We start from the raw sequence: 14,772 nt of genomic DNA, 5'->3' as shown, positions 1-14,772 counted from the left end.
GGGTTAGTACATGAATCATCCTGAAGAATTTACCAAAATGACTCCTAATCATATAGTAAAATGGTTACTTAAGGAGCGCCAACATTCCCCCCATGCTTAGCTTTTGCTCGTCCTCGAGCAAATCAAATCATCAAATCCTTCCATGGGTTGCTCAAGAGTTCTCGAACTGCAAAATTTACTTATGCAAACAAGTCTAACAATATTTCTTCAAACAAAGGTCAGAGGAGCAGCGAGGATAATCATATCATGGGCGTTTAAAAACTCATCCAATATTACTCCACAACTCTTACCTTTAGCCGGCAACTCGAATATCGACAACACTTGCTTTTCTTGCGATCCTTGGAGGTTTTTTCTCTCTTTTTTTTATTTAAGAAACAAAATTCCCTGCAACAAAGGTTAGACCAAAAATTCTTGCACAAGTCCTTTCATGTCTCTCAATATAAGTGGCTATCCTATTCTTATTTGCAAGCTCTCATCTCCCGAAGTCTCTCAAGTATAAAGTGGGGCTATAGGTGAGGCTTAGCAAAGTATATACATATATTGTCAAATTAAGAAAACCTTCTAATGATTGCTTACCATCCGAGCCAATGATCATGAGAGTTTCTCCATAATGTAAAGGGTTCAAGGGTAAGAAGATTTAGAATGGTGGACATGTGCAAAGGCATACAAAAAGATTGACTTCAAGGCACAAGCATCGTCCTTGTTGTCGGATTGCACATGGTTGGAATCGAGGATATTGTTCTCAAACAACAAGGTGATATCTCTTTGCACTTCTCTAACCATAGAATCCCTTCATTTATTTTTTTTCTTCTCTTCTCATACATTTTTTTTCTTTTCTCTTTCTTTTTTTTTCTCTCCCGAATTTTCTCTCTCTTTTCCGAACCTTTTCATAAGACACTTTCTATAAAACAAAGATAGGAAAATCTCCAAAGTGTCTCCCTAAATTTTTAGAGCCCGAACCGAAACCAGAGAGGCCTAGGCCGGCCGGCTCAGGAGGTGTAGGCCGGCCGGCCTGGGGCTTTCCCAGGTCGGATTCGGTCCATCTTTTGAATACTCCTTTCTTTCTTCATCCCAAAGTTATGTTTTATACAAATCATGCACAGAAACAGAACGTATCCTCACAATTGGGTTGTGGTCAAGGAAGACGATAATAAATAAGATAATCTTGGGTTCGGGTTTTGGAATCCGGTAGATCTCATGAGTTGTTCCAATGAGGAATTATCATTACCGAATATTGACGTGGCTAGCAATTCAGAGATGAAAAATATGGACATGATCATTGCTCGGAATTAAAACTCCCAAGAGAAAGAAATCCTAACTCAACTCAACGTAAATCTAATACTTATGGTAGAACGAGTATAGCTTTTGGATGATAGGATTTTTACTCTCAACTTGCCAAGAATTTGATCAACCTTATGTTTGTAGGGGTTTATTATTTTTATGAAATTAAAGTCCTCCAAATCATGCCTTACTCGCAAGCGTAATCAAAACCAAGCGCTAGATCAAAGCTCAAGTGTGGGTATTAACATGGACGAATAATTTACTAAGCTCCACAAATACGAAATAATTTTCATGACAACGCTCGTGAACATTTGCTTTAAAGAAAATAAAGTAAAACTGAATGCATAAATAAAATTGCACGATCCAACAAAAACAAAGACTCCTTTTATTTTGTTTTCATGACTCAACACTAATTTAAGACTCACTCTCACACATGCGAAAAATAAAGCACACTCACACGACGAACTTTCGAGTAAACAAAGACCAAAATTCAATCTATGAGTCGTCACACCTTCCCCCCATGCTTAGATTATGCGGCGTCCTCGTCGCAATGATATAAAAGACGGGTGTGACGCTCGTTGGTGTTCTCAACGGCACCTCGGGCAATTGCATCTTGGGCGCCCTCCTCCTTGCTTTCGTAGATCTCCGACCATCCCGAATAACTTCCTTATGTTGCGGACAAGGAAGTTGTAGTCTCTCTCAACCAAGCTCTCGATGTCGTCCATCCTTCGATCCATTGCCACGATTCGATCATGACACCTATCGATGGTGGCGCGGAGATCCGTGATTTCATTATGGCACTTGAAACAGCACCCGAAGTGATGCCCGCCGCGGTTGGCGCTGTCATCTTCGGGTTCGTCGTCGTCCTTCTTCTTCTTGCCGCTATCACCTCCGGAGGGGTCGTCTTCTTCCCTTCTCTCCTCTTCGGGCCACCCCAGCCAATCATCATCGTAGTCACGACCGGTGGCACCCCATGAACTGGGGCTCATGATGCTCTCCCAATCGCTGTCTCCAGCATAGTCCTTCGGCTCCGGGGTGTGCTTGACGTAGTTTTTCCTTTTAACTCCGAGAAGGCGCAAGGAATGCCTAGGTGCGGGTGGCTTTTTGTCTTGTCACTTCTCACCTTCGTCTTCATCGCTGCTGATGATGACGACCACCCTTTGGGCTTGAGCTAACTTCTCGTTGTACCATTGAAGGCTCTTCCCTCCGACGCTCATCCTTGCCTGAGTATTGAATTTCTTCGGAGGGGCTTTCGCTTCACATCGCTTTGCTTCGACAAGGAGGGGCTGCGCACCGGTTGCCGAGATGGGGCTAGGCGTCTTTGGCATGGGGGTGTCGGGCATCCAACCCCTCTCCTCGATCTCCATTGCTGCAATCATGGCTCTTGCGCTCGCTGGACTGGCCATTATCGAAGTCTCTCACGAGGTGGTGGTGTAGATTGAAAAGTATGAGAGAATAGATCTACCCCGCGCATCTATTTAAGTCCTGAAAAGACTTGGATGAGAAATCCAATATCTCTTCGGTTTTGGTATGCGAAATCTATAAGGCACAGGTTTGAAATTTCCTTATCTTGTACCTACCAAAAATTGAGACCGATTCTCACACGAGGAGGTTTAGGCCGGCCGGCCTAGGGGTGTTGGGCCGGCCGGCCCAGGGGGTTTTTCAGCCCCTTGGACTCCAACTTTTTCCGAGGTGCACACCAATAAATTAGAAGCCTATGTTTTACTCAAAGTTCATCCAGAATAGAAATAAAACTATGAAAATAAAATCTAAAAGAGAATATTTACAAACTTACCTTGCTTAACGTCGTTAGGCTTGACATTCTGGTTCCTCATCCATGGTGTATATGTCGATATAATGAAGGGGCACGACGTCGGGCTCCAAGAATACCTTTAGTCGCTGTCCGTTCACCACATATTGGTCGCCTTTCGCATCCATGATTGTCACCGCTCCCGTGGGTGAAACTGAGTGTACGACGTATGGTCCATCCCATTTGCTTTGTAATTTTCCTTTGCCAAAGAGTTTGAATCTTGAATTGTAGAGTAGGACCTTGTCTCCTTCTTTGAATTCCTTGTTTTGTAATCGTTTGTCGTACCATCTCTTCATCCTTTCTTTGTAAATTGATGCACTATTGTACGCTTTCAATCTTAACTCCTCCAATTTGCTTATTTGGATTCTCCTTTTAATTCCAGCGGCTTCCGCATCAAAGTTCATTTCCTTCATTACCCAATACGCCTTATGTTCTAGCTCAACCGGCAAGTGGCATGTTTTTCCATAAACAAATTGATAAGGAGTCATACCAATCGGGGTTTTATGTGCCGTACGATATGCCCATAGTGCATCATCTAGTCTCTTCGACCAATCTTTTCCTCCTTTTACCACGGTCTTCTTTAAGATATCCTTTAATTGATTGTTCGAAGTTTCTGCTTGTCCGTTTGTTTGGGGGTGATAAGCCATGGACACTCTATGTTCAATTCCCAATTTCTTCAAGCATTTACCAAAGTCTTTGCCCGTGAAGTGTGTTCCTCCATCACTTATCAAGATTCTCGGGACGCCATATCGAGGGAAGATTACCGATTTAATCATGTTTATGGACTCCTCCGTTGATGCCTTCCGACATGGCATAGCTTCAACCCACTTTGAAACATAGTCCACCATCACCAATATATGCTCAAATCCATGTGAGTTCACGAATGGTCCCATGAAATTGATTCCCCAGACATCAAATAGATTTATTTGCAAATTGTAGTTCAATGGCATGGCATTCCTTTGCGAGATATTCCCCGTTCTTTGGCATTCCGGACAAGTTGAAACAAATATTTTCGCATCTTCATGCATCTCGGGCCAATAGAATCCACTAGCCCATACCTTAGCTTGAGTTCTAAAGTGCCCATAATGTCCTCCATATCCCGACGACTGACACTTTCTTAGAACTTCTTCACATTCCTCCCTCGGTATGCATCTTCTTAGGACTCCATCTTCCCCATATCTATATAAGTATGGTGGATCCCAATAGTATTTTCTTCTTTCCGCGATCACTCTTTTCTTTGCATTCTTGTCCAAGTGATCCAAGGGCATCCCTTTTATTGCCCTTATTATTTCATTCATCCAACTATCTTTGTCGAGAATTCTATATAGGTGATCATCTCTCATTTGATCCTCGATAGGTTCTTTTCCATCATCTCCATGGTTCATCCTTGATAGGTGGTCGGCCACAACATTTTCTACCCCTTTCTTGTCCCTTATCTCCACATCGAATTCTTGTAGCAATAGGATCCATCGAATCAAGCGTGGTTTAGCATCTTTCTTGGACAAGAGATACTTGATTGCCGCATGGTCGGTATAAACTATCACCTTTGAATTTACTATGTATGATCTGAATTTTTCGAAGGCGAATACCACGGCAAGCAATTCTTTCTCCGTTGTTGCATAATTAACTTGGGCTTCATTGAGAGTCTTGCTTGCGTAGTAGATAGCATTTACCTTCCCCTCTTTCCTTTGTCCAAGAACGGCTCCTACGGCGTAGTCGCTTGCATCACACATGATTTCAAAAGGTAGATTCCAATCCGGAGGTTGCATGATAGGAGCACTTATGAGGGATTGCTTGAGTGTTCGAAATGCGTGAAGACAATCACTATCGAAGATGTATTCCACATCTTTTTGGAGAAGTTGTGTCAATGGCTTGGTGATTTTTGAAAAATCCTTTATGAACCTCCTATAGAATCCGGCATGACCAAGGAAGCTCCTCAAAGATTTGATGTCCGTAGGTGGTGGCAATTTCTCCACGGTTTCTATCTTTGCTCTGTCCATCTCTATCCCTCTCTCGGAGATAACATGACCGAGAACAATTCCTTCTTTCACCATGAAATGACACTTCTCCCAATTAAGCACAAGATCAACCTCTCCACATCTTTTAAGAACTTTCTCCAAATTTCCCAAGCAATTATCAAAGCTAGTACCATGCACCGAGAAATCATCCATCAATACCTCCATAATCTCTTCTATGAAATCTGAAAATATAGCCATCATGCACCTTTGAAAAGAAGCTGGCGCATTGCACAATCCAAAAGGCATCCTCCGATATGCAAAAGTTCCATACGGGCAAGTAAACGTGGTCTTATGTTGATCATCCGGATGAATAGGTATTTGGAAGAATCCCAAGTATCCATCAAGGTAACAAAAGTGTGAATGCTTTGCCAATCTTTCTAGCATCTCGTCAATGAATGGTAGTGGAAAATGATCCTTCCTCGTTGCCTTATTCCATTTTCTATAATCGATGCACATCCTCCATCCCGTGATGGTTCTTTGTGGTATCAATTGCTCCTTCTCATTTTTCACAACCGTGAGTCCTCCTTTCTTCGGAACGCAATGCACGGGGCTTACCCATTCACTATGTGGCACGGGGTATATTATTCCGACATTCAACAATTTGATAACCTCCTTCTTCACCACATCATGCATAGCATGGCTCAACCTTCTTTGATGCTCTACGACCATCTTGTATTGCTCCTCGAGTTGTATACGATGTGTGCAAAAAGCGGGGCTAATACCTTTCAAGTCGTTAATCGAGTAGCCGATCACCTTTTTGTGCTTCTTCAATAAATTCAGCAACTTCTCCGTCTCTTCCGGGCTCAATTCGTCGCTAATAATCACCGGAAAAGTCTTGCCATCTCCCAAAAATTCATATTTCAATCCCTTGGGGAGTGGCTTCATCTCAACATCGGGTGCACCATCCTCTTCTTGATCTAACTCTCCAATGTCTTCAAATTTTTCTTCCTCCAAATTCCCGTGTTGCGGCTTCAACTCTTCCATTGTTTCCACTAGTTCTCCGTCTTGATCATCTTGAGCGTCTTCATTCTCCAAAGCGCGTTGGAGAGGATCCCTGAAAGAATCAATGGAACGAATGCTCTCTACCTCTTCGTTATCAAGAGGTAGAGGTGAAGCAAAAGACGGTTTTGAATGAAATTCAAATGTGCACTTCTCTCCATCTAGATCAAAAGTGACAATCCCTTTTCCAACATCTAGAATGGCATTTACAAATTTGAGAAAGGGTTTTCCAAGGATTATGCCTTCATGCTCATCATCACTAGCATTAATCACAAAAAAGTCAGTAGAAATTTTTTACCCGGTATGGCAACATTTAGATTTCTAAGCACTCCTAGCGGTTTGATTAATCTACCATCTCCCATGATCAATTTAATGATTGTGGCATCTAGGTTTGATGTTTCGTTAAAAAACTCAACATAAACCTTGGAACTCAGCACACTAACATGGGCGTCAACGTCACATAAAACATTGCAACATTTTATTCCTTCTATTATGCAATCAACACGAGGTGTGGGTGATGGATTACCTTCATCTTGATCGCTTCCAATCGCATATACTTGGGCTATGTGCGCGTAGGGTGACGATTCCGAATACACTCCTAGGGTCCTTCTGATCTCCAGCACTTCGTCCAAGTCAATCTCTTCCTCTTTTTCTTCAAAAAGTTTCCGAATAATATCACCGGCCGAATCCTTGCCAAATGTATATCCCATGTGATTATCCGGTGGGAAGTCTTCCGCTATCACCTTTGCCATTCCTCGCTGATTTGGATGCGGTCTTGCTTTGTCGAACAATCTTCCGAAGTCAATTGGTATCCAATCCATTTGCTCGAATTCCCTTAGCGATTTGGTGGTGCCCATGATTCTTCCTTTCTTTTCCGGGTCGTCTTTCGTTACACTCCGGATCAATGCTTCTTCATCGTGGTTTGTCTCTATGACTTTCCCATGCTTCGGTTGTTCTTCCTTCACTTCCGATGCCTCTTTTCTGAAAATTCCAGCAAGCACCCGCACTTAAGATTCTTCCTCGGAGCTTGCCGAACATCGTTTTTCCCAATCTCTTCGCATGGCTGCACCCTTGCTGATTTTTTGTAGGAGTTGGGCGGCTTCTGTGAGTATTTTCTCCATGAGATCTCCTCCTGCACACATTTGAACAAATTGCATGCACTCGGGGGTTAGGGAAAAATAAAAAGTATGCAAGAGTACTTCACCGGAAAATCCGAGCTTCGGTCCTTGTTCAATCAATCCATTGAATCTATCCCATGCTTGATCTATCCCTTCTTCTTCTCCTTGCGCGAAGTTGATCACTTGCTTCCGAATATGTTGAACCTTGCTTAACGGAAAGAACCGCTCGCAAAATTTCTTCATCAAGTCATCCCAATTTCCTTTTACCTCGAATGATGCAAGTGCAAACCATCTTCTCGCTTCTTCCGCAAGTGAGTATGGGAAAAGATTCCATCTAAACCAAGCTAACGGAACTCCGTCTTGTTGTACCGTATTGCATAGCATTGTGAACCACTTGATATGTCTATATGGGTTGTCCGTCTCATCTCCTCTAAAGGGGTTTGCCGCCGCCATCTTGATGATTTGAGACTTGATCTCGTACTCGGTGGCTCGCAACACCGAATCTGATTTTTGCATGTCGAAGTCCTCCGATCACGGGCTTGCATAGTCCCTTAATGATTTTTCTCCTTCCTCCATGTGTTGAATGAGATGGTCCATCTAGACAATCAAAACAAAAACAAGAAAGCAAAAATTTTCTAAGGAAAAGGTTAGGTGTTAGTAACCAACAAAATTAATACAAAGTTAAACGTAGCAAAATCGCTTGTTCCCCGGCAACGGCGCCAGAAAAGCTTGTTGATGCTTCTTAAAGCGCCAGTTTACGTACCGCAAGAGCACGGATCGTGTAGCTTTTCCCGTAGAGTATTCCCCCAAGGTTTATCAATCCACGAAACAAGTGTATTACTATGCTTAACTAAGCACTAATGATGTTGGTAAAAGATCTATATTGAGTGTTTGAGTATGAAATAGATATAATCTAACCAATATAATCTAATCTAGACTAGTGAGCAAAGATAGATGTGTGCACAAGATATGAAGAGCATTTGTCCATAGGGTCTAGGATCACTAGAGATGTAATCGCCAAGCAACGAAAAACAGATCTAATCTACCAAAGGTGTGTTCCAAGATCAAAACCTTTCCCTCCCGCATACTGTCACTACACGAGGATAATCGGTAATGAATCAAAAAGAACACGATAGTTGATGTAATCTAAGTAAACCATGCAAGAGCAAAGCAAACCCAAAGCCAAGTCGCGAACTATTAGGCATCAAAACATCATCAACAAGAATTATGATAGATCAATCTCATAAAGGATTCGGCAATTACAACTCAAGATCTCCTTACAACCCCATGAACAAACGAGGACTTTACCGCATGAAGCTAAGCGAAGCGTAGTCGATCATGGTGGCGAAATCTCCGGCAAGGGATGGATCCCTTGCTGTCCTCCAACTTACAGCAGCTCTGAGGGACGATGAGGCCTCCGGTGTCGCCTTTCTCTTGTGTCTAACTCGAATGTATCTCTGGATGCTCTTCTCTGCGATCTCCCTGGATGCTCTCTGGATGCCCCTCTTTGACGGCGGCTTCGGGGTATTTATAGGCAGATATAGTCGGCGGTTTTGGTAAAACACAGATTAGGGTTGACGCATACTTCGCACTGAAGAAAACCGAGATCGATTGGACTCCGAAAAGGGCTAGGCCGGCCGGCCCAAGGACTCCAGGCCGGCCGGCCTGGGCCTTTTCTGGCCCCTTTCGGTCCCATCTTTCGCGTGTTGAATGTTCCTCTTATTCCTCATCTTAGCCCAGTTGTAACCATGCGTCGAAACATCTCTGAAAATGTCCAATTTCCTGTCAAAATGCAACATGCTCCAAAATCCAGGACAAAATCGAAAACGGTCAAGTTCGGGTGCCAAGTGGCGGGTTAGTACATGAATCATCCCGAAGAATTTACCAAAACGACTCCTAATCATATAGTAAAATGGGTACTTAAGGAGCGCCAACACTACGTCATTCCTGGTAGTTTACACGTTTAGCTCTTTGGCGACGTCCACTGTTTTCTGCACCCACTCCATTGGTTGTAGCACTGCCATGTTGTGTCACAGGCCATTCATCTTTATCCAGATCTTCTCCCTCACGCAGATCCTTCACGATCCTTGGCCGTCCACTCTTCCTCGGGGGGCCATCATTCATTTTGGTACTTTTCTTGGTTGCACACATTTCTGCTGATTTGCTTCGATCAGGGTTTATTGGGCATGTTGTGCTGTAATGCGTACCTCGAACCCCACATCTGCTGCATTCCCTATCACCATAGTTCGCTCTTGTGTATGTGCTTAGTGGGGTGCCATTAAGTGGAGCCTCAACATCATTTTTCTTTTGTTTTCCAGGCCCTGCCTTTTGTGCGAGACACTGGTGGCTCAATTAGCAACACCCCAGCATGTAACAGGGCTGATGACGGTGGTGAATTAGTGTCAGCACCTCCAGATGTTACAGCTGACCCATTTGATGATGGGGCAGGGTCCGATGATTCATCATCTGCACTTATCGGGAATAATTCAATACCCGGAGTAATCTTGTCCAGCTGCCTGTTGGTTTCTTCATAAGCACGGTCTGACTTACTCCCCACTTTTCCAAGCCTCATCAGTTTAGGTAGCAGCTTCGACGTCCTGCACTGCTCTTTGCTTGCTTGTGCACCGATCCGCACACCATCGTGCCTATCCCACATAACTTCTTCTCTTGCATCACGAGTGTACCTCTTCAGTATGTATTTCTCTGGTATCTTCCTGACCTGAAGTTGTGTGAAGGCTCTAATGATGTGCATGCAGAACAGCCCTACATTTTTTTTTGCAAAAAAACAGATGAGCTGTTAGAAAGGTGCATTTTCTTTTGTGTTCAATAAAATTTGCAACTTCACAGACACCAAGTTTGCAATTGACAAGGGTGTGGGGGCACAACATCAGAAGCATCATACCTATATGTTCCCACTGTTTGCATTCACAGCTGTATTCACCAGCTTCCTTATCTGCAACCACCTTGAACTCATGTTGGGCCCAACAAAAACTCCCTTCCCCATTTTCATGCTTCACTAGCCATCCATTCTTCACTCTTGGATCTGGATTAGGCTCAGTCACAAATGTTGTACTATTATTGTACTGCTTCTTGTACTCTTGGTATACAGCCCTTGTGTATAGCCTGCTTAGCTGCTCATCAAATTTTGCTTTGCACGCTCGCACCAGCTCAGCCTGAATCACCAATTACCCATTTTTTGCACTCAGCATATGGACAGCGTAGCAACTATGAAGCAGTATTTGTTGCAATTATCATACTTCTCATATATTTCCCCAACTTACCTGGGCGTAGTGTGTCTCGCCGGCATCCATGTGGTCTGCATGTCGAAGTGTGTCCAGCATCCTTTTAGCAAACATGTGCATGCTTGTACTCTCATTAACATAGCCATCTTTAAGGACCTTGTTTTGGCTTTCTGATCTTTGTGTCGATGTCATTCTCCCACAGTACATCCCCTTGAAGTAAGCTACTATCCACCTCTCCCTCTTATCCCACAGGACTTTTATTGTGGGGTTTTCAGCAATGCCACATTCATGAACTAGCCTTATCCTTTCGATCTCGAATTGCATTGGCCCAAGTGGATAATTTATCAAAGATTCCAATCTTTCTTTCAAATTCTTATTCTTGTGTTGGACGTACAGGTGGTCCAGCTCATACTCCCACAGCCTCAGGATGTGCCAGCGACAGTTTCTATGTTGTGTTCTGTCAAGTACCATCCCTATTGCTTGCCTCATAGCTGGATCCTCATCTGGCAGTAGACAGTAAACCAGGGGTGGATAGTGTCGGTCACACAGTTTTGCAATCCAGTATAAACTAATATTTGCAACCAGAGACTATGAAGTTTTGCAATCAGCATATTACATATTTTTGTAACCAAATACTATGAAATTTGCAATCAGCATATTACATAAGAATTAGGGGGGGGGGGCACACCTGTTAGGATCACATAAGGCTGCCGACCACCCATGCAGTTCTTGAAGGTCTCAAACAACCACTTGAATGATCCAGTTGTTTCATCACCAATCATTGCTTTCCCGAATGATACATTCTTCAATTTATTGTTTGCCCCAACAAACATGGCTAGCGGCATGTGCTTGCTGTTTGTTTTGTGTGTCATGTCAAATGTAATGACATCTCCAAAGTCTCTGTACTCAGCCCTCTGGCTTGCATGGCTCCAGAATATGTTTTTCAGCAACCTAGTTTTTGGATCTGCATCCACATCCCAGTAGAAGTGCTCATTGTTCTCCTTACACTCCCTGAAGAATTGCAGAAGCTTGTTAAGATCATCGTCTCTTTCCTCCCTAACTTTCTCCGCCTTCCTGTAAGCATTTTTTTAAAAAAAATAAGCTCAGGAACGTAAAACAAATGCAGTGGGGGATGTTGCAATTGAGTTACGGTTTAAAAAAAACCATCAGCACCTACATATTTTTTATGTCCTACGTAAAACCCCACATATGCCGACCATCATACAGATCTGCCATCACATTCAATGCTGCTTGATGTGGAACCCTATTTCTTGTCATTATATTGAATATGTCACACATGCCTTCCTCCATGTTCTTGTGTGCAGGCATGTATCTTGTCATTCTAGGAGATGGTTCTAGTTTGTGATTGTGGGCTTCATGCACATGATCAAAGTACCACTACCCCTGCTTCTTGTCATGCTTTACTTTGACATATGCAGGGCAACCGCATCTTTTTGATCCCTTTTCCGTCTTGTTGGGCTCTTCCCCCTTTTTACCTTCATGCCACCCCTCCCTAGAGCACACCCAATGATTGGTTTCTTTGCTAGTTCTGGCTGTCCTTATACTAAGCCCAGCTAGCTTCGCATAGTCCCTATAAAACATTTATGCATCGTTCTTTGTAGGGAACACCTGCTTCACTCTTGGCACAAACACAGGGGCTATATTAGGATCCTGCAGGAAAAAAAACCATCGATACCTTTACAATCAGACAACATTAAGTTTTGCAATCCAAAGTCTTGGTAATTTGCAAACCAATTTTATTATGCCAGGTTGCAAGTGTAGGCAGACCATAGAGTTTTGCAGCCTTTTTTTGTACATCCTAAGTTGCAACTACTAGTAGCTTTAATTTGCAATTCGGCGAACATAAAACAATTGCTCAATTGATTAGTAGGATTTTATTTGTACATCCTAAGTTGCAACTAGTAATAGCTTCAATTTGCAATTCGGCCAACCAAATCCTCCGCTGTGTGCTTCTTTTTGCCATATAGTAGCTTTATCATGCAATTCAGCACAATGCATCCCAGATTTGCAATTACTAATAGCTTTAATTTGCAAGCCGATAGACCCTTCCAGAATTCGAGCAATCCCTGCTATCCTCAGCACAATTCCCGCCCTCCAACCCAAGTTTTTGTAGAGTGCTTACCAGGTAGATAATTTGCGTAGCTTCTGAAGTCTGCAGGGCTCCTGGAGGCAGTGCCGCGGGTGGCGTTAGCGTCGACATGTGATGGAGGGGATTAGGAGAATTGGCTCCGGGGTATTGCGTAGGAGCTACTACAACAGCAGGGTTGTCGTTGGGGCGGCGACGGGGGGCAACGACACCCTAGACAACGGCGTACTTGCTCCTTCCGCTGTGGAGCACCGAGCTCTGTATGCTGCCGTATAATCCGCAATTGCAACTGCGCGAACTAGCGCCTGCGAATCGTGATTGGGTGCTGGGGCGGGGGATGCAGGTGGGATCAGCGGCGGCGGCGCCATGTCTCACAGGTGGATCTCCAACTAGATTGGGGTGCTTTTTGGCAGCGGCGGCGGCGAATTGGGGTGATTCGGATGTTCCTCGATCCATTCAAAACACAGCACCCCATTTATTTTGTCCGGACGGCCCCTCCTCGAGGACATCGCACATGGTTGCAATTGAACAACATTAATGTTTGCAATTGGTATATAACCGGTGTTGCATTTTGGCGCTCTGCCGCGGTAGGCCACGCCAGGCGGACCTTGTAGGCTGTCACGGGCCCATGTGCGGGGGGATGACGCATCCCATGGGCCGCTAGCAGGCCGGGAGGCGCGCGCGGGGCGCGGGGCGCGCACGGTGCGCGGGGCACGGACGCAACCAGGAGGTCTGTGCAACCGGGGTAACAAATGCACCTTGTTGCATTTTAGCCTCGCCATATACTATATATATATATACACACACACATACCTGCACAAGCTTAGTCACGGTTCACGTATAAAACGGCCACGTATTATTCTATACAGTAACAAATAGAATTGAAAGAATATTATTTAAATGCAGTGTGACAAGCAGATGTGTGACAATTGTATTTGTTGCGGATGGATGGATCTAGGACCAGATGTTGTGCGTGTGTAATGGAATAATATTTAATCCTCATGTAGTAATTTTTAAGTGGAATGAATTGCTCGGCATTAATAAAGAAGCTAACTTTTTAGTAGTCGTTTTGATGTAATCAAATTATTTTTCACATAACTTTTTCAAAATATGTGCCTATGGCTCATGCATCTTCACTAGTTCAAGAAAGAAACCCTGCATTCGGAGCAACAAAGATGGTAGTTTTGTGATACCATCAAGTCATAAGTATGCAGGTTCCATTCATCTTTCAGAATGGAGGACTAGAAACAAAAAACTTCAGTTTCATTATTCCAACTATTTAACTTGGTATTAAGGATTCTAATGCAAAGCAGTTCGGAACAGAATCTTCAAACATGAAAATAGTCTGATGAAATTTTGAATCCCGCATATTGTAAAATTGCATACCAGCCATCAACCTATGAGAGTAAGGTACTGATATTAGATAATAAGCTGATAAAAAATCTCTAGTAGCCATTTTATCCTTCGATATGCTTGTGAAACTTTACATCAACATGGATATGGCTGGAGAATCTAAGGAACGGGGAAAATAGGCGGTGCACTCAAAAAGGCTGAATGGGTAAAACATACTAAACCTACGGATCAACAATTCCATTCATAGCTGATGTATCAGATTGGAAAATGTAAAGTTTTCAAATTTGCTTCTTCCATTCAATTCTAAGCTTTGATACAAATAATACCAAGAAAGATGGATGGCGTCATTTTATAGTAGACCACTTGCCTCACAATATACCACTTAAGAAACCCCTACACAAGGATCGAACAGTTCATTATCCCCATATTTCACATGACAATAATATAACAAGCAAGCATTGAAATAGAGAGAAAATTAGGGGAATAAGTTACCAGAATCCTGAAGATGCCTTTTCCGCATCCCTGCATCAAATATGAGAAAAATCATTCCAACATATTTTACAGTGTTGAAAAGGTATCCGGAACCATATCAGTACAGAAATAGAATAGATGTGGATGCCATTTGAACATGATACACTCTTTTTTCTTCAATGCAACACTAAATTTTCTGCGAAAGAATTTTTTTTATTAGGTCCATTGGCGTGCAAGTGCTGTAAAACTATGTGCTTCATGTGAGATCACATTCAAGTACATCAGCACTCTGATCCCTAAGTTGTACGATAGCAGTAGATGAAAGATTATTGTGAGTGTAGCAGCATTCCTGTTATAGAACATAGACAGAAAA

General features: G+C 43.2%; 1 protein-coding gene across 8 annotated transcripts in view; it reads right to left on the bottom strand.

The window, feature by feature from the left end:
* Window positions 1–9,043: 9,043 nt before the first annotated feature.
* Window positions 9,044–14,772, bottom strand: part of LOC120678881 (probable adenylate kinase 5, chloroplastic) — a 28,581-nt gene continuing 22,852 nt past the window's right edge. For 7 of the 8 annotated variants that reach the window (XM_039960312.1, XM_039960311.1, XM_039960316.1 and 4 more), the window contains 2 exons: window positions 14,421–14,450; window positions 13,976–14,321 (listed from right to left, as the gene is read on the bottom strand). In XM_039960312.1, the coding sequence (XP_039816246.1) occupies window positions 14,297–14,321; window positions 14,421–14,450 (55 nt within the window). In that variant the 3' untranslated portion in view covers window positions 13,976–14,296. Of the gene's footprint in view, window positions 9,990–10,128; window positions 10,400–10,507; window positions 10,972–11,156; window positions 11,543–11,645; window positions 12,140–12,611; window positions 14,322–14,420; window positions 14,451–14,772 lie in introns of those variants that run through there. The other variant, XM_039960318.1, reaches the window with a different exon arrangement.

The sequence above is a fragment of the Panicum virgatum genome, chromosome 6N (genome assembly GCF_016808335.1).
Source record: "Panicum virgatum strain AP13 chromosome 6N, P.virgatum_v5, whole genome shotgun sequence".
NCBI classification, from domain to species: domain Eukaryota; kingdom Viridiplantae; phylum Streptophyta; class Magnoliopsida; order Poales; family Poaceae; genus Panicum; species Panicum virgatum.
The sequence above is the reverse complement of the archived record's forward strand: the minus strand, read 5'-3'. Positions and strand labels throughout refer to the sequence as shown.